General features: G+C 24.7%; 1 protein-coding gene across 4 annotated transcripts in view; it reads right to left on the bottom strand.

The window, feature by feature from the left end:
* LOC145239866 (tubby-related protein 4-like) overlaps nucleotides 1–21783 on the bottom strand; it is a 647302-nt gene that overhangs the window by 343 nt on the left and 625176 nt on the right. For 2 of the 4 annotated variants that reach the window (XM_080103435.1, XM_080103436.1), the window contains 3 exons: nucleotides 3168–3320; nucleotides 1783–1974; nucleotides 197–1023 (listed from right to left, as the gene is read on the bottom strand). In XM_080103435.1, the coding sequence (XP_079959561.1) occupies nucleotides 907–1023; nucleotides 1783–1974; nucleotides 3168–3320 (462 nt within the window). In that variant the 3' untranslated portion in view covers nucleotides 197–906. Of the gene's footprint in view, nucleotides 1024–1782; nucleotides 1975–3167; nucleotides 3321–21783 lie in introns of all 4 variants that reach the window. The other 2 variants (XM_080103438.1, XM_080103439.1) reach the window with 1 other exon arrangement.

The following is a 21783-nucleotide window of genomic DNA, read 5'->3' as shown; positions in this document are numbered from 1 at the left end:
TGCCCACTGAAATCTGTTCATCTGGGTCAAGCAAATGATGAGACTGAATTTCCTAATAAATATAAGAAGCAGATCATATTCTGCTGATGGACAAAAAGAAAAAAAAATGATAAACAAAAGTACATATCACAAATTGGACACTGAAATTAGATGCAAATATCACCTGCTTTACACGTTTTCATTTTCAGTTTAATTCTTTTTTTTTTTTTACCTCACTTCATATTCTGAATATGTATTAAAAATAATCTTTCAACATAATCTATTGCTGTGCAAAGAACAACATTGTACTTAGTCTTAAATAGATTGTAATAGCAAAAAAGAAAATTATAATAAAAAACAATTAAAATATACTATGAAAGGCGTTTATAATAAAGAATTATGTATGTAAAAATCATTTGACCTTTCAAACTTTTTCCATAAATATTTGTTAAAACAGATTTTTTTTTGTCAAATCTCAATAAAACATTGTTAAAAGATTTGAAGAATATATACACAGAACATGTGATGAGGTAAATAGTGTTATTGTTTTTCATTTTCATTATAATTTTTTCTTTTGGTAGTCCTTCTTGAAATCAGTTTTTCCACCTAAAAACAAAAACAAAAAACAAAAACAGAAAGAATTCCATATCCACCTTTTCTAATATAAAGCACAGCTTACTAAGCATAATTTAAATTTTTGCCATCAACCTTGCTCATAAGGGATGGGAGGAAGGAGGAGGAAGGATATTCATTTCTTCCAAACACCATGGGCGGCAGTGATGGTCGTGATAGTTGATGGCAACAGTATTGGCTGTAGGATGACGAGCATCAGAGGTGGTAGTAGTAGTAGTAGTGGTGGTGGAAACAATAAAGGGGACTCTTCCCCGTCCCTCCTTATATTTTATTTTGATCATTTTGTCAACAAAATTACTTGAGTCTTTGAGTGACATTTGCAAGCGCAACTGCAAAAGCTTGCAATGCTGTAAATGGATATTGGAAATCCAGTGTGTATGCATTGCTGTCAATTCTGCCAAACTGCATGACCTGAAAAGAAAAATTTAAATCAAACATCTTTTTATTTTTTTTCATAAGAATAGGTTTGATAACAATATTTTTTTGAAAAAAATACATTACTTTTATAACTGCTTATGGTTGTGTTACATAAAAAATTTGATTTATTTAATTATCAAAGTTAAGCAATATTTAGCTTGATCAGTACCTAGATGGGTGTCAGCTCTGCACTAAAAGTTTGCCATTAACTGCAAAAGGTAACACCATGTTCAACTGATTACACACTAGACTTTAATTGTTATATGTGCACTTGATGTGAACAAATATTTTGCACTGATTTTTTACCTAATGAATCAGATGAACTTGGAAATAACGGTAAAAGATTTGGGGATCTATCAGATGAAATCTTGAATGATATTTGGCCCATATATTCCTGTTACATATTTAGTAAGAATGTAGATAATTGGATTTACACGTATTTCGTTCTTATTATTCAATAAAAGTTGAAAATTACATTCGTGATTGAACTAAACGATTCTCAAAAAATAAAAATAAACAATAAACAAAGAACAGTATGACAACCACTTGTCAGAGATAGGGAAGAAGGCAATTTATGACATCATACCTTCACACTTCTTCATCTTCTCACCTCACTTGATAGCAATTCAGGTTTTCGACTGATACACACATGTGTGTTAGTCAATTATGGTCTTGAACTTTCAGACCACTCATTGTATCTCATTAATTGTTTTTATAAATAAAATCAGACTTTTTTGTCCTATATTTACTTACCTGGCGTCCCCTAAATTCGATTTGAAAATTCTTCGCGGATTCTTGTGTGACACGACCACCAAAGTCTAACTGATATACTTGGCTGCCTTCATTCCACAATGGAGCCTTATTGTACATCACAAATTGGCGGCCAGCACACACTGTACTACTTCCTAAGCGCCGAGGTTCACCACGACGTCTGGCTTTCCGAATCTGAAAAATAAGTAATTTATTTTCTTTAATTTTTGATAGTTCGATTTTAATAATAATTGCATCAGTGACTAAAAGAATAGAAAAAATCAAATTGTGCCAATAGAAGCAAATGTGATTCGCAACTGAGCAGCAGACAACAATAACCAGCAGAAGAGTTTAGAAGAAGAAGAAGAGTTTAGAAGAAGAAGAAGAAGAAGAAGAAGAAGAAGAAGAAGAAGAAGAAGAAGAAGAAGAAGAAGAAGAGTTTTGCCATAACTAAGAAAAACACACATACAAAACAAAGCAAAACAAACCTCAATAAAAGTAAATGAAGACCAAAGCAATATAGAAAGATGATATTGAGAGTAAAACTGGCAGACATTAATTATTTGTATAATTATCAAGTTTCTTAACATGCAATTTGGGCAGATTCTTTATTAATATTAGCCAACTATATAAAAAAATATCCTACTTGAGTTTTGGGATCTACATGCAAAGATAACATAGATCGGACCTCAATAACTCCCTCTTTTCTCCAACAGTTGTTAATGAAGTGAAACACTCCTGTCAACTCGAACCATTTGCCCTTTCAGTATGCACATTCCAATTTGTTTTTGAAGAAATCGATGCGTATCTTTCTTTTGTTTATCGCAGATGAAGGGAAAATGGCATTTCACCTTTTTTTATTATCTATATTATTATCATCTATATTATTATTATCATCTATATTATTATTATTATTATTATTATTTTGTTTTTGGTAAATGTGAGAGGATTCATTTATAAATAAAGCTAAACCTGATTCTTTTATGGTTTTTCAATAATAATTAGAAAATAGTTAAGCATGTTTAGTCTCTATCTTTTTATGAAATAGGGAGATCACTCAACAAAATTATGATTTTATGATTTAAAATGTGTTTAAAGTTATTTTTCTTTTTTAGATATCTCTGAAAAGTGAAGAAATAACAGAAGTAAAAATATTTTAAATAAAATAATTAAAATTCTAGAAATATGCTATTAAGTGCTTCATGCGTGTATTCATATGTTTTCACTCGATAATCGATTACAATCACAATGTTACTTTATAAAATGTGGCGCGGAAGTGAAAAACGATAGCCCATGTGCATATTTTTTGAAAAACAATAATTTTAAATAAGAAACATTTTCAAACGAATCAATAATCTAAATAATAAACTTGGTTTCTTGAAACATACATCGTCAATATGTGACAGCCAGTCTGTGTCGGTTTCCTGCCTGTCCATTGTGTCTACTGGAATCTGCTGACAGTTTCTTTCAAGGAAAGATGCAGCGGCCATCTCACTGGTCAGCCTCCAATTTCTTCGCAATTCTCGGCTACGTATGTTTTGCTAGCAAGTGAAGCAAGTGAAAAGTTCAGTTCAAAACAAATTTTTCATTCAGTTTCAAAGTTTTTTACTCTTTTACATCTTTCCATTTGTTTAGTCAAATGTTTTGTCCCAAAAAATTATTGAAGTAATATTTAATAGCTTTTGCTAAAGTGCAGCATTTTTTTAAATTATTTTTTAATGTACTTTAAAAAAATCATTAATAGCACCGTCTTTTTAATAGAAATGCAAAGAAATAAATACGCTGATAAACTCTGAAAGCACAGATCAACAGAGCTTGACTTAGAACAAATCTCATAATACAACTATTTCTATTATTCAAATATTATAGCAATTTCAATGTTCACTCATCAACTTTTCTAACAGTCAATGTTTATTTGGTTAAAACCTAAGACAATGCTGGCAATAAGAATTTCAAAAGTAACATTCCAAATAAAAACACACTTCAAAAGATTAGGATTTCTTCGAAATTCACTTTGATCCCTTATCTAAAGTCTCTACATCCCAATCATTTATTGATCAGAACTCTTCCAAATTCTACGAAAAAATCAAATGGCACTAGAAATATCACTCGTTCTACACGGTTTCATTTTCAGTTTAAGTCTTCTTTTTTTTTTTTTTACCTCACTTCATATTCTGAATATGTATTAAAAATAATATTTCAACATAATCTATTGCTGTTCAAAGAACAACATTAACTAAGTCTTAAATAGATTTTAGTAGCCAAACAGAAAATTATAATAAAAATAAAAGAAAAAAAAGATAGCTTCAAATTTATAATGTCTACAACTATAAAAAGAATTTTAAAAAAAGGAGGAAAAGTTTCAAAGAGCAAAAACAATGATTGTCTATTATTTGTTTCATCAATGTCCACAATTTTGCTATTTAACCCTCTAGGGCCTGAACATATTAATAAAAATTCTGAAATTTGAAATTATAGATTTTATTGGATCAAGAATCATGAATCTGAACAAAAAACGTGAATTCATTTAAAAACTTGAAAGTTATGAAATCTACCATATCTGTCCCCCCTTTGGCTCTCATCTTCCTGATTAGGATTGTGCCATATATGGCACGGGCGGCCCTAGAGGGTTAAGAAAATAGGAAAAATCTAGATTTTACTTTTCTCATCTGGAGTATCATTTTCAGAACCTTTTTTCAGGTGTATTTTGTCGAACTCAGGAGTCTTTCTGTTGAACACAGGAATCTGCACAGAATTTTGAACATAACTATTTTATTTAGTGCATGGAGATAGCATGCTCTCATTCTGCCCTTAACCTTCAGGGGAATATCATTTTACAATAGAATTTTTCTAAATACGCTAATCACTGCACCACAGATACCTGTGGAAGGTTCAATCCTTAGTGTGGGCGACCAAAAAATAAATTGCAAATTACTTAGGATCTCTATTTAGTCATAGCTGATGGAACGAGAACATACTACCCCCATGAAGTAAATAAAGGGTTCCATTTGAAATTCCATGCAGATTCCTGAGTTCAACATAAAGATTATCTAAATTCAACAAGAGACAACTGAAGAAGGTTGGAGGTTACATTGACCGAAACGTTGTGAAAATCACATTCAAGATGAGAACAGTAGTGAACAGGATCTAAATAATACGAATAACCAATCCATATCTCAAAAATTCAGAAATAAAATATTTCATTTCTGTATCCATAAAATTATAAGACAACTTCATGTTTGTTTCTCTTGTAACTATGGAAATTGCATTAATATTGTCTATTAATCGAGTATTTATTGAAACGCAAAAATTCTAATAATGTAAAACAAAACATACCTTTCAAATGTATTTAAAAATAAATTACGAAATTAAATTCAATAGAACGCCTTTGCCTTTTTTTTTGTAAACAAATCAGCCATTTTAATTTTTGATCAATAGTTGAAAAATAAAAGAATGAATTATTTTGTGACTCTTCGAAATTTAAATGAATTTGGAACCATTTAAATTGCTGAATAAAAGATATTTTCCACTTTAAAATTCTTAGCAAATTCTTGTGTATTAAAACTTTTACAAATAATGATTAAAACAAAATGACTTTCCAAAAATTGGTTATCAATTTTGTGCGATTAATAATATATTAAAATAATAATGCGATTAAAAATGTATCAACTAAACAATATTAAAATAATTAAATCTAATTTTGAAAATCTTATTTAAAAAATAATTATTATTTAGTAAAAAGGAAACGACACAGTAAAAAAAAAAGCAAAACAAAAATAAAAGTAAAAAAAACAAAAAAAAAAAAATATGTGACAATGCCGGATAGATACAGCTAAGTTTTGATAAGAAAGTTATTTTTGTTTCGTTTTAACAGGAAAATATTTGAAAAATGATTGCATAAAATAATTTATCTTTTCCATTTTATTTGTATAATGCCATGTTTGTATAAATTGTTATTTTAGTATTTCTATATATATAATAATTCTGATTTCGTTTATCAACGTCTCTCTGAAAAGAGATGGTATTCATTTCCAGAGGATTTCCCTCAATCCCGGCTTCAAACCAGGAACTTCAAAGATTAAAGGTTTTCCAAAGGATGTTGGTGGTACCTATAATAGCAGAGGTCTGAAGGCCACCTAAAACATTAGGGATTTGTAGTTTTTCCAATTGTCCTTCCAGACAACTTGATACTACTCCTAGTGTACCAACTACGACCGGAATTATTTGTGTTTTAACTCCGTGTATACGCCTTATCTCCAAGGCCAATGGAGCATAATTGCTCCACTTCTCCTTCTCCTTCTCTCTCACATTCCTGTCCCAGGGTACTGAGAAGCCTACAATCTGCCAGTTTTTGGAGACCTTGTCAATGACGACCAACCTTCTTACACACTTCCCAATATGTCCGGAGTCCCATGCAATCGTGTCTTTTGCAGTACTCTCTCTGGGCCAGACCACTACACCCTGCTGCAAGGTGCGCAATTGACCCTGAGGTTTTACCACAAATCTTTAATTCTGCAGCAACTTCCTTTCCTAGAACCACTTTTTTGAACAATCGTGTTCCTAATGCCTGCTCTTGTGCTGCACAAACAAAAGCTTCAGTACTCTTAGCCAGATACCCAGCTCTAAGCCATTGCCATGATCTTTCATCAGCCACTTCTGCTATATCCTGGAAGAACCTTCCATGCATTTCTTCCTAGCCAGTTCCTCTGCCCTTTCTCTATCCATACATTTCACATAATCAGCCTTGGTTTCACATACCTCCACTTCATTGGCCAAAACCTTAAGCATCCACTCCTCACTTCTAACCACATGCTCCTTCAATGATATCTCCTCGGTTTTAACACAATCTTTTACACTTTTCAATCCTCTACCACCGTCTTTCCTCTTTTGATACAGTCATACTACGCTACTTCGAATGTGAAATATACCAAACATTGCTAAAACTTTTCTTGTTTTGATATCCATGGCATGCAAATCCTTGTCAGACAATTCTAAAATTCTCGCACTGAATCTCAAAACACTGACTGCCCATGTATTCATTGCTTTCATTAGATTTTCTCCATACAGTTTAGACTTTGCAATTAGTTTCACTCTTCTAAGATACTCCTTCCTGACTTTCTCCTTCATTTCTCTGTTCATGATGCCTACACCTTCCAACACTCCCAAATGCTTATACCCTGTATCTTACATTTCTTTCATGATTTCTCCATTTGCCAGCACTATTGTATTCGAATGAACTTTAACTCCTCTTTTCATCACCAGCACCACGCATTTACTAATCCCAAACTCCATCCCAATGTCTTCTGAGTATGTCTCCACAAGTTCTACCAGTCTCTCCATTTTATTTTCATTTCTACCGAATATTTTCAAATCATCAATAATAATAATAATAATAATAATAATAATAATAATAAATTCACAGGCACAAAATAAAAAATAAACCACCTCATATATATATATATATATATATATATATGGAAGACCTAAAACTATTTGCAAAAGAGGAACCAAGAAAATCTAATAAATAGCACCGGATGATTTGAATGGTATTCAGAGAGTGCACTACCGGAGATGAAGTAAGGAAAGATCGAAACAGCTGAAGATATAGTATGAAGTCTAGTAAGATATTCTGGACTTTTCATAAGCTGGGTGAAAAAACTCAGGTATTTAAAAGAAAGAACAAGAAAACTAATGGCCATGCAGAATGCACTGTACCTGAAATATGATATTGACCAACTCAGTCTATGAGTATAGAATACTTATAGTATAGAAGACTTATAGTATAGAAGACTTCTTTTATCTCAGAAGACTTTCTTTTATCTCATCATCCCAGCGGATGATGAAATAAAAGAAAACTAGAAAAGCCCAAAATACAGAAAGGCTGATAATGACTGTATGAACCAAAATTAAAAAATATGTTCAAAATGAATTGGAAACAAAAAAAATGAGAAAAGAAAAATGGAAAGAGAAACATATATAGGAAACATCTGTGAAAAAAAATACTTTTATATTTTTGAAGGAATTTATAAGATTGAGTAAAGAAAAAAATACTTTTATATTTTTGAAGGAATTTATAAGATTGAGTAAAGAAAAATATACTTTTATATTTTTGAAGGAATTTATAAGATTGAGTAAAGAAAAAAATGCTTTTATATTTTTGAAGGAATTTATAAGATTGAGTAAAGAAAAAAATACTTTTATATTTTTGAAGGAATTTATAAGATTGAGTAAAGAAAAATATACTTTTATATTTTTGAAGGAATTTATAAGATTGAGTAAAGAAAAAAATGCTTTTATATTTTTGAAGGAATTTATAAGATTGAGTAAAGAAAAAAATACTTTTATATTTTTGAAGGAATTTATAAGATTGAGTAAAGAAAAAAATGCTTTTATATTTTTGAAGGAATTTATAAGATTGAGTAAAGAAAAATATACTTTTATATTTTTGAAGGAATTTATAAGATTGAGTAAAGAAAAAAATACTTTTATATTTTTGAAGGAATTTATAAGATTGAGTAAAGAAAAAAATGCTTTTATATTTTTGAAGGAATTTATAAGATTGAGTAAAGAAAAAAATACTTTTATATTTTTGAAGGAATTTATAAGATTGAGTAAAGAAAAATATACTTTTATATTTTTGAAGGAATTTATAAGATTGAGTAAAGAAAAAAATGCTTTTATATTTTTGAAGGAATTTATAAGATTGAGTAAAGAAAAAAATACTTTTATATTTTTGAAGGAATTTATAAGATTGAGTAAAGAAAAAAATGCTTTTATATTTTTGAAGGAATTTATAAGATTGAGTAAAGAAAAATATACTTTTATATTTTTGAAGGAATTTATAAGATTGAGTAAAGAAAAAAATACTTTTATATTTTTGAAGGAATTTATAAGATTGAGTAAAGAAAAAAATGCTTTTATATTTTTGAAGGAATTTATAAGATTGAGTAAAGAAAAAAATACTTTTATATTTTTGAAGGAATTTATAAGATTGAGTAAAGAAAAATATACTTTTATATTTTTGAAGGAATTTATAAGATTGAGTAAAGAAAAAAATGCTTTTATATTTTTGAAGGAATTTATAAGATTGAGTAAAGAAAAAAATACTTTTATATTTTTGAAGGAATTTATAAGATTGAGTAAAGAAAAAAATGCTTTTATATTTTTTAAGGAATTTATAAGATTGAGTAAAGAAAAATATACTTTTATATTTTTGAAGGAATTTATAAGATTGAGTAAAGAAAAATATACTTTTATATTTTTGAAGGAATTTATAAGATTGAGTAAAGAAAAAAATACTTTTATATTTTTGAAGGAATTTATAAGATTGAGTAAAGAAAAAAATGCTTTTATATTTTTGAAGGAATTTATAAGATTGAGTAAAGAAAAATATACTTTTATATTTTTGAAGGAATTTATAAGATTGAGTAAAGAAAAATATACTTTTATATTTTTGAAGGAATTTATAAGATTGAGTAAAGAAAAAAATACTTTTATATTTTTGAAGGAATTTATAAGATTGAGTAAAGAAAAAAATGCTTTTATATTTTTGAAGGAATTTATAAGATTGAGTAAAGAAAAATATACTTTTATATTTTTGAAGGAATTTATAAGATTGAGTAAAGAAAAAAATACTTTTATATTTTTGAAGGAATTTATAAGATTGAGTAAAGAAAAAAATGCTTTTATATTTTTGAAGGAATTTATAAGATTGAGTAAAGAAAAATATACTTTTATATTTTTGAAGGAATTTATAAGATTGAGTAAAGAAAAAAATACTTTTATATTTTTGAAGGAATTTATAAGATTGAGTAAAGAAAAAAATGCTTTTATATTTTTGAAGGAATTTATAAGATTGAGTAAAGAAAAATATACTTTTATATTTTTGAAGGAATTTATAAGATTGAGTAAAGAAAAAAATACTTTTATATTTTTGAAGGAATTTATAAGATTGAGTAAAGAAAAAAATGCTTTTATATTTTTGAAGGAATTTATAAGATTGAGTAAAGAAAAAAATACTTTTATATTTTTGAAGGAATTTATAAGATTGAGTAAAGAAAAATATACTTTTATATTTTTGAAGGAATTTATAAGATTGAGTAAAGAAAAAAATGCTTTTATATTTTTGAAGGAATTTATAAGATTGAGTAAAGAAAAAAATACTTTTATATTTTTGAAGGAATTTATAAGATTGAGTAAAGAAAAAAATGCTTTTATATTTTTGAAGGAATTTATAAGATTGAGTAAAGAAAAATATACTTTTATATTTTTGAAGGAATTTATAAGATTGAGTAAAGAAAAATATACTTTTATATTTTTGAAGGAATTTATAAGATTGAGTAAAGAAAAAAATGCTTTTATATTTTTGAAGGAATTTATAAGATTGAGTAAAGAAAAATATACTTTTATATTTTTGAAGGAATTTATAAGATTGAGTAAAGAAAAATATACTTTTATATTTTTGAAGGAATTTATAAGATTGAGTAAAGAAAAAAATACTTTTATATTTTTGAAGGAATTTATAAGATTGAGTAAAGAAAAAAATGCTTTTATATTTTTGAAGGAATTTATAAGATTGAGTAAAGAAAAATATACTTTTATATTTTTGAAGGAATTTATAAGATTGAGTAAAGAAAAAAATACTTTTATATTTTTGAAGGAATTTATAAGATTGAGTAAAGAAAAAAATGCTTTTATATTTTTGAAGGAATTTATAAGATTGAGTAAAGAAAAATATACTTTTATATTTTTGAAGGAATTTATAAGATTGAGTAAAGAAAAAAATACTTTTATATTTTTGAAGGAATTTATAAGATTGAGTAAAGAAAAAAATGCTTTTATATTTTTGAAGGAATTTATAAGATTGAGTAAAGAAAAATATACTTTTATATTTTTGAAGGAATTTATAAGATTGAGTAAAGAAAAAAATACTTTTATATTTTTGAAGGAATTTATAAGATTGAGTAAAGAAAAAAATGCTTTTATATTTTTGAAGGAATTTATAAGATTGAGTAAAGAAAAATATACTTTTATATTTTTGAAGGAATTTATAAGATTGAGTAAAGAAAAAAATACTTTTATATTTTTGAAGGAATTTATAAGATTGAGTAAAGAAAAAAATGCTTTTATATTTTTGAAGGAATTTATAAGATTGAGTAAAGAAAAATATACTTTTATATTTTTGAAGGAATTTATAAGATTGAGTAAAGAAAAAAATACTTTTATATTTTTGAAGGAATTTATAAGATTGAGTAAAGAAAAAAATGCTTTTATATTTTTGAAGGAATTTATAAGATTGAGTAAAGAAAAATATACTTTTATATTTTTGAAGGAATTTATAAGATTGAGTAAAGAAAAATATACTTTTATATTTTTGAAGGAATTTATAAGATTGAGTAAAGAAAAAAATACTTTTATATTTTTGAAGGAATTTATAAGATTGAGTAAAGAAAAATATACTTTTATATTTTTGAAGGAATTTATAAGATTGAGTAAAGAAAAAAATGCTTTTATATTTTTGAAGGAATTTATAAGATTGAGTAAAGAAAAAAATACTTTTATATTTTTGAAGGAATTTATAAGATTGAGTAAAGAAAAAAATGCTTTTATATTTTTGAAGGAATTTATAAGATTGAGTAAAGAAAAATATGCTTTTATATTTTTGAAGGAATTTATAAGATTGAGTAAAGAAAAAAATACTTTTATATTTTTGAAGGAATTTATAAGATTGAGTAAAGAAAAAAATGCTTTTATATTTTTGAAGGAATTTATAAGATTGAGTAAAGAAAAAAATACTTTTATATTTTTGAAGGAATTTATAAGATTGAGTAAAGAAAAAAATGCTTTTATATTTTTGAAGGAATTTATAAGATTGAGTAAAGAAAAATATACTTTTATATTTTTGAAGGAATTTATAAGATTGAGTAAAGAAAAAAATACTTTTATATTTTTGAAGGAATTTATAAGATTGAGTAAAGAAAAATATACTTTTATATTTTTGAAGGAATTTATAAGATTGAGTAAAGAAAAAAATACTTTTATATTTTTGAAGGAATTTATAAGATTGAGTAAAGAAAAAAATACTTTTATATTTTTGAAGGAATTTATAAGATTGAGTAAAGAAAAAAATACTTTTATATTTTTGAAGGAATTTATAAGATTGAGTAAAGAAAAAAATACTTTTATATTTTTGAAGGAATTTATAAGATTGAGTAAAGAAAAATATACTTTTATATTTTTGAAGGAATTTATAAGATTGAGTAAAGAAAAAAATACTTTTATATTTTTGAAGGAATTTATAAGATTGAGTAAAGAAAAATATACTTTTATATTTTTGAAGGAATTTATAACATTGAGTAAAGAAAAAAATACTTTTATATTTTTGAAGGAATTTATAAGATTGAGTAAAGAAAAATATACTTTTATATTTTTGAAGGAATTTATAACATTGAGTAAAGAAAAATATACTTTTATATTTTTGAAGGAATTTATAAGATTGAGTAAAGAAAAATATACTTTTATATTTTTGAAGGAATTTATAAGATTGAGTAAAGAAAAATATACTTTTATATTTTTGAAGGAATTTATAAGATTGAGTAAAGAAAAAAATACTTTTATATTTTTGAAGGAATTTATAAGATTGAGTAAAGAAAAATATACTTTTATATTTTTGAAGGAATTTATAACATTGAGTAAAGAAAAAAATACTTTTATATTTTTGAAGGAATTTATAAGATTGAGTAAAGAAAAATATACTTTTATATTTTTGAAGGAATTTATAAGATTGAGTAAAGAAAAATATACTTTTATATTTTTGAAGGAATTTATAAGATTGAGTAAAGAAAAATATACTTTTATATTTTTGAAGGAATTTATAAGATTGAGTAAAGAAAAAAATGCTTTTATATTTTTGAAGGAATTTATAAGATTGAGTAAAGAAAAAAATGCTTTTATATTTTTGAAGGAATTTATAAGATTGAGTAAAGAAAAATATACTTTTATATTTTTGAAGGAATTTATAAGATTGAGTAAAGAAAAATATACTTTTATATTTTTGAAGGAATTTATAAGATTGAGTAAAGAAAAATATACTTTTATATTTTTGAAGGAATTTATAAGATTGAGTAAAGAAAAAAATGCTTTTATATTTTTGAAGGAATTTATAAGATTGAGTAAAGAAAAATATACTTTTATATTTTTGAAGGAATTTATAAGATTGAGTAAAGAAAAAAATACTTTTATATTTTTGAAGGAATTTATAAGATTGAGTAAAGAAAAATATACTTTTATATTTTTGAAGGAATTTATAAGATTGAGTAAAGAAAAAAATACTTTTATATTTTTGAAGGAATTTATAAGATTGAGTAAAGAAAAAAATGCTTTTATATTTTTGAAGGAATTTATAAGATTGAGTAAAGTAAAAATACTTTTATATTTTTGAAGGAATTTATAAGATTGAGTAAAGAAAAAAATGCTTTTATATTTTTGAAGGAATTTATAAGATTGAGTAAAGAAAAATATACTTTTATATTTTTGAAGGAATTTATAAGATTGAGTAAAGAAAAAAATACTTTTATATTTTTGAAGGAATTTATAAGATTGAGTAAAGAAAAAAATACTTTTATATTTTTGAAGGAATTTATAAGATTGAGTAAAGAAAAATATACTTTTATATTTTTGAAGGAATTTATAAGATTGAGTAAAGAAAAAAATACTTTTATATTTTTGAAGGAATTTATAAGATTGAGTAAAGAAAAATATACTTTTATATTTTTGAAGGAATTTATCCGATTGAGTAAAGAAATGGTCCATGAAAACAGAAAAAACATTTCAATGAAGAAATTGAATCACTACTGATAAAATAGCTGCACAAAATAATACGATCAAAATAAATTATAAAAACACAAGATAAATAAAAGTCGGGTAAACAGAAAATGTAGATTTTGTTGACAGGGGTGGAATGATGAGTAAGTAAAAACAGCAAACTTGTTGGACAGGAATAAAAATAAACAAACATGATCAAGTGGGAAACGCAGTTCACTGGAAACTATGCAAATGTCTGTTCTTTGAACATGCACCTAAATGGTACAGGCATACAAACTGGTGACAGTATCGAAAAATGAAAACCATGAAATTATCTGGAATATAAAAGTACAAATGGACAAACTCATCCAAGTAGGGAGACTGGGCATAAAAATCAACAAAAAGACAACACCTGCCAAATGATAGATTTTGTCGTCCCAGCAGATAACAAGGTGAATGAAAAACAAAGCAAATACATGAAAACTGTCAGAGAATTGAAAGGAACATATAGACAATTACTGCAATATCGATAATTGTATGCACATTACAATTCTTAAAAATGTGGAAAAAAAAACGGCAAGTCAAAATCAATAATTTAGAGAACTTTTAACCTAATCTTGTTTTGGAATATATATATATATATATATATATATATATATATATATATATATATATATATATATATATATATATATACAGTGATGATCATATTTATTGGCACGGTAAAATAAAAGTTAAATTTTGTCTAATAAATTCCAAAAAAGGGATTAAATTAAAGAAAATAACAAAGTATATTATGTATTTTTAACTGGCCTTTCCGATGCAGCAATCGGATTTTAGAAAAAATAAATAACAAAGGAACAACAAACATAATTGCAAAAAACCCTTGTTCAAAATTATTGGCACGATTTATTTAATAATCAATTGTATAGCCTTTGGCCTTGATTACCTTCCTCAGTCGCTTTTCATAGTTTACAACCAAGTTGTTGCACTCTTCAGTAGTAATTTTAGCCCACTCTTCCTGACAATAATCCTCCAATTGAATAAGATTCTTAGGCTTCCTTTGCATTACCCTCAATTTTAATGTTCTCCATAAATTTTCAATTGGATTAAGGTCTGGGCTTTGTGATGGCCACTCCAAAACATTAATATGATTGTCCTCAAGCCATTTCTTAGTCAGTTTAGCCGAATGCTTTGGGTCATTATCTTGCATGAACCACCAACGACGACCAAGTGAGAGCTCTTTAGCAGAGTCTTTCAGGTTTTCATCCAATATTTTAACATAATCTTCCTTTTTTATGCTACCTGTGAACTTAACAAGTCGCCCTGGTCCAGAGGCAGCAAAGGATCCCCAAAACATCAAACTGCCTCCACCGTGCTTCACTGTGGGTATGGTGTTCTTAGGCAGGAAAGCTTCGCCAGATTTTCTGTAAATATAAGACACTTTATTATGGCCAAATAACTCTATTTTCGTTTCGTCAGTCCATAGAACACGTTTCCAGAATGCAACATCTTTATCGATATGACGTTTTGCAAAGGCTAGCCTTGCTTTCAGGTGCATAGGCTTCAATAAGGGAGTCTTTCTCGGACGACATGCTTTTAAACCAGCTCTCTTCAAAACTCTACCAACTGTATGTCGAGATACATTCACTCCAGAGGTGCTCTGTTCATCAACAATCTCCCCAACAGAGATCCTTGGGTTTTGTTTTACTTGTCGAACAATTTTCCGTTCATCTCTTGGGGAAAGAATCCTTTTTCTCCCTCTACCCTCTAAACTCATAACGTGGCCTTGCGATTTGAACTTGTTTATTATGGCTCTAACAGTGGATTTGGGAAGGTTTAGCTTCTTTGAAATCTTATCATAGCCCTCCCCATTGGTATGGCATGCTACAACAAGCTTCCTGACGTCTTCGCTGTGTTCCTTAGTTTTAACCATAGCGATTGAAAATTATAATTTAGTCACTTATAATAGTTTAAATAAATCGCTATCTAAAAATTATCTGAAAAAAATTATTCACTGAATTAGCGTTAAACAAGCATAATATGGCTATAAAAAAGTTCAGAAAGCACGTAAACCGGAAATTGATTGATATTATACTGATACTAAAAGAAAAACAAAGCCGTGCCAATAATTTTGAACAAGGGTTTTTTGCAATTATGTTTGTTGTTCCTTTGTTATTTATTTTTTCTAAAATCCGATTGCTGCATCGGAAAGGCCAGTTAAAAATACATAATATACTTTGTTATTTTCTTTAATTTAATCCCTTTTTTAGAATTTATTAGACAAAATTTAACTTTTATTTTACCGTGCCAATAAATATGATCATCACTGTATATATATATATATATTTATATATATATATTTATATATATATATTGTTGAAAAGCATGGAGAGTTCTGTTTAACGACTTTCTTTTTTATTTTTTTCCAATTTACGTATTAATCTTTTTATAGTATTATCCAATGTTTGTATGTATCTTACATTGTTTCCGCTAGCGCTTGTTACTGAAATATCAGTCGTCTGCAGGTGGTTCTTTTTCTGCTGGATTTAAAACATTTCGCTATTTATAGAAAAACACTTTTGGGGAGACGTGATCACATGTTTCAGGTATGTAATTGGAAGTACAATATTTAAACAGGTGTATTCAAATTACAATATGATAAAATCTACAGTTTAAAATTTACATTACCCCCCCTCCCCCCTTCTCCCACCTACTTATCGTTAATTACGTACCAAGATACTTGAAAATATTACGACTGGATTCGTAGTTAATATCATTTATCGTTGGACGTTTAATTTTTTTCATACAAAGCTTGTAGAATTTTGAGTCGTTTTATGTTCGGATCATTATGGAAGATGTTTTCAACCATAATTTTCCTAAATAAGCCATGTTCTTTTAGGTGCTGACTTATGGAACTGGAGTTTGAAAGATGGGGTGTTAGTCTTCGGGACAACGTGTTTGTTGTATAACCAATGTGACTACTTTTGCTGGAATTGTAGAAGGGACATTCTCCAAAAGGGAAGTTAAATTGGTAGATTACGTTGTATTTTTTAATCTAAGATGCGTAATTGCTAATAACAAGATTAGAAGGTTTTTTCCTTTATAGTAAATGATAAACGCGATGTTTTAAATTGGTGACGAGGATACATATTTATGAATTATATTTTTGAGTATCTTTTCGTCGGCTTTGAAGTTATGGTGTAATTGGCTGTGGTAGAATGTGTTAATGGGGGAAGGCTGTTTGAGTGATCATCGTTCGTTTGATGTAAGTTTTTACGTGTTACTTTGTTGAATAAGAAATTGGGGAATTGATTGTTAATGAGGATCTGTTTAATGTTTTTTAGTTCATTAAAAATATTTTCATATTTGAAGAAATAAATTTATATTCCCCGGCTCTAATGAATGGAGCTTTAGTCACGGTAAAGAAAGGAACTAATGTAACTTAGTTATAAAATAGATATAAACTAGTGAGAAGGATATTGTCAATTCAATATTACAGCATGCTATGGCCTATGAAAATAGAAATCACAGAAATACATTTAGTAACTAGTTTACCTAATATGATATTTAAGAAATAGAATAATTGAATAAATAGAATAGACAGCGAATATGCAAAGAACTAATAAATAGAAACTAATATGATAGATTTGGTTGTCAGGAAATTATGAAGGATATTCTTTAAATGGTTATGGGATTATATAGGGATGGTGCACGATTTTTAGTTAATTGTAATAATAGAAAAAATTATTAAGATTTAAAGTAACAATAGGCATTAATAACAAAGTAGTTGACTTCTTCGTTTGATTCAAACGAAAAGAAAACGCTTTACCAAGTATATAGTGTATATTATATAGATAATAAAGCTCATCATCCATAACACAATTATTATGAGAATAAAATTATTTTCAATTATTATAGAAACTTTATTCTGTTAATAACTTATTTTTAAGTATTACAGCAAATACATCCTAAAAATAAAATTATCTTAAATTATTATAGAACCTTTATTCTGTTAATAAACTTATTTTTAAGTATTACAGCAAATACATCCTAAAAATAAAATTATCTTAAATTATTATAGAACCTTTATTCTGTTAATAAACTTATTTTTAAGTATTACAGCAAATACACCCTAAAAATAAAATTATCTTAAATTATTATAGAACCTTTATTCTGTTAATAAACTTATTTTTAAGTATTACAGCAAATACATCCTAAAAATAAAATTATCTTAAATTATTATAGAACCTTTATTCTGTTAATAAACTTATTTTTAACTATTACAGCAAATACATCCTAAAAATAAAATTATCTTAAATTATTATAGAACCTTTATTCTGTTAATAAACTTATTTTTAACTATTACAGCAAATACATCCTAAAAATAAAATTATCTTAAATTATTATAGAACCTTTATTCTGTTAATAAACTTATTTTTAAGTATTACAGCAAATACATCCTAAAAATAAAATTATCTTAAATTATTATAGAACCTTTATTCTGTTAATAAACTTATTTTTAACTATTACAGCAAATACATCCTAAAAATAAAATTATCTTAAATTATTATAGAACCTTTATTCTGTTAATAAACTTATTTTTAAGTATTACAGCAAATACATCCTAAAAATAAAATTATCTTAAATTATTATAGAACCTTTATTCTGTTAATAAACTTATTTTTAACTATTACAGCAAATACATCCTAAAAATAAAATTATCTTAAATTATTATAGAACCTTTATTCTGTTAATAAACTTATTTTTAACTATTACAGCAAATACATCCTAAAAATAAAATTATCTTAAATTATTATAGAACCTTTATTCTGTTAATAAACTTATTTTTAACTATTACAGCAAATACATCCTAAAAATAAAATTATCTTAAATTATTATAGAACCTTTATTCTGTTAATAAACTTATTTTTAACTATTACAGCAAATACATCCTAAAAATAAAATTATCTTAAATTATTATAGAACCTTTATTCTGTTAATAAACTTATTTTTAAGTATTACAGCAAATACATCCTAAAAATAAAATTATCTTAAATTATTATAGAACCTTTATTCTGTTAATAAACTTATTTTTAACTATTACAGCAAATACATCCTAAAAATAAAATTATCTTAAATTATTATAGAACCTTTATTCTGTTAATAAACTTATTTTTAACTATTACAGCAAATACATCCTAAAAATAAAATTATCTTAAATTATTATAGAACCTTTATTCTGTTAATAAACTTATTTTTAACTATTACAGCAAATACATCCTAAAAATAAAATTATCTTAAATTATTATAGAACCTTTATTCTGTTAATAAACTTATTTTTAAGTATTACAGCAAATACATCCTAAAAATAAAATTATCTTAAATTATTATAGAACCTTTATTCTGTTAATAAACTTATTTTTAAGTATTACAGCAAATACACCCTAAAAATAAAATTATCTTAAATTATTATAGAACCTTTATTCTGTTAATAAACTTATTAAGTATTACAGCAAATACATCCTAAAAATAAAATTATCTTAAATTATTATAGAACCTTTATTCTGTTAATAAACTTATTTTTAAGTATTACAGCAAATACACCCTAAAAATAAAATTATCTTAAATTATTATAGAACCTTTATTCTGTTAATAAACTTATTTTTAAGTATTACAGCAAATACATCCTAAAAATAAAATTATCTTAAATTATTATAGAAACTTTATTCTGTTAATAAACTTATTAAGTATTACAGCAAATACATCCTAAAAATAAAATTATCTTAAATTATTATAGAACCTTTATTCTGTTAATAAACTTATTTTTAAGTATTAAATCAAATTCATTCTAAAAATAAAATTATTTTCAATTATTATAGAAACTTTATTCTGATAATAAACTTATTTTTAAGTATTACACCAAATTCATTCTAAAAATAAAATTGTTTTAAATTATTATAGATACTTTATTCATTTTATCAAATTATTTTTAAGTATTAGAGCATAATAACTAAAAATAAAATTATTTTACATCATTATAGAAACCTTATTCTTATATTGAACATATTTTAAAGTATTACACAAAATTAACTCTCAAAATAAAATTATTCTAAATTATTATAGAAATTTTATTCTGTTAATAAACTTATTTCTAAGTATTACAGCACATTCATTTTAAAAATAAAATTAGTTAAAATTATTATAGAAACTTATTTTTAAGTATTACAGCAAATTCATTCTAAAAATAAAATTATTTGGAATTATTATTGAAACTTTATTCTGATAATAAACATATTTTTATGTATTACGTCAAATTGGAAAATTAATTCTAAAAATAAAATCAGTTTAAATTATTATAGAAACCTTATTCTGTTAATAAACTTATTTTAAAGTATTACACCAAATTCATTCTAAAAATAAAATTATTACAGAAACTATATTCTGATAATAAATTTAATTTTAAGTATTACAGCAAATTCATTCTAAAATAAAATTATTTTAAATTATAATAGCTACTTTATTCTGTTAATAAACTTATTTTTAAGTATTACACCTAATTAATTCTAAATATAAGATTATTTAATTATTATAGAAAATTTATTCTGTAAATAAACTCATTTTGAAGTATTACAGCAAATTCATTACAAAAAATTAGTTTAAATTATTATAGAAACTTTTTTCTGATAATAAAAAATTTTAAGTATTACAGTAAATTCACTCTAAAAATAAAATGATTTCGAATTATTATAGAAACTTTATTCTGATAATAAACGTATTTTACAGTATTATTGCAAATTAATTTTAAAAATAAAATTAGTTCAAATTATTAAAGAAATTTATTCTGATAATAAACCTAATTTAAAGTATTACAGCAAATTCACTCTAAAAATAAAGCTATTTTCAATTATTATAGAAACTTTATTCTATTAAGAAGCTGATTTTTAAGTATTAAACCGAATTTATTCGAAAAATAAAATTAATTTAAATTATAATAGAAACTTAATTCATTTAATAAACTTATTTTTAGGTATTACACCAAATTCATTCTAAAAATAAAATTATTTTAAGTTATTATAGAAACTTTATTCTGGTAATAAACCTATTTGTAAGTATTATATCAAATTCATTCTAAAAATAGCAATATTTTAAATTATTATATAAATTTTATTCAGTTAATAAACTTATTTTTAAGTATTACACTAAACTCATTCTAAAAATAAAATTATTTTTAATTATTATAGAAACTTTAGTCAGTTAATAAACTTATTTTGAAGTATTACACCGAATTCATTCTAAAAATACAATTATTTTCAATTATTATATAAATTTATTCAGTTAATAAACTAATTTTTAAGTATTACACCGAATTCATTCTGAAAATAAAATTATTTTCAATTATTATAGAAACTGTATTCACTTTATAAACTAATTTTTAAGTATTACACCAAATTCATTCTAAAAATAAAATTATTTTCAATTATTATAGAAACATTATTCTGTTAATAAACTTATTTTTAAGTGTTAAACCAAATTTATTCTAAAAATAAAATTAGTTTAAATATTATAGAAATTTTTTCTGATAATAAACTTATTTTTAAGTACTACAGTAATTTCACTCTAAAAATGAAATTATTTTTAATTATTATAGAAACTTTATTCTGATAATAAACTTATTTTTAAGTATTACACCGAATTTACTCCGAAAATGAAATTATTTTTAATTATTATAGAAACGTTATTCTGTTAATAAACTAATTTTTAGTATTACACCAAATTCATTCTAAACATAAAATAATTTTCAATAATCATAGAAACTCTGTTCTGATAATAAACTTATTTTTAAGTATTACACCAAATTAATTCTAAAAATAAAATTATTTCAAATTCTTATAGAAACTTTATTCTGTTAATAAAATTATTTTTAAGTATTACATCAAATTCATTCTAAAAAAATATTTTCAATTATTATAGAAACTGTATTCAGGTTATAAACTTATTTTCAAGTATTACAGCAAATTCATTCTACGAATAAAATTATTTCCAATTATTATAGAAACTTTATTTTGATAAGCTTATTTTTAAGTATTACAGCAAATTCATTCTAAAAATAAAATGTTGGAAAATTATTATAGAAACTTTATTCTGATAATAAACTTATTTTTAATGATTACAGCAAATTCACTCTAAAAATAAAATTAT

Source organism: Euprymna scolopes, chromosome 19 (assembly GCF_053919585.1).
Source record: "Euprymna scolopes isolate OS-2025 chromosome 19, ASM5391958v1, whole genome shotgun sequence".
Lineage (NCBI taxonomy): Eukaryota > Metazoa > Mollusca > Cephalopoda > Sepiida > Sepiolidae > Euprymna > Euprymna scolopes.
This window is presented reverse-complemented; position numbering and strand designations above follow the sequence as displayed.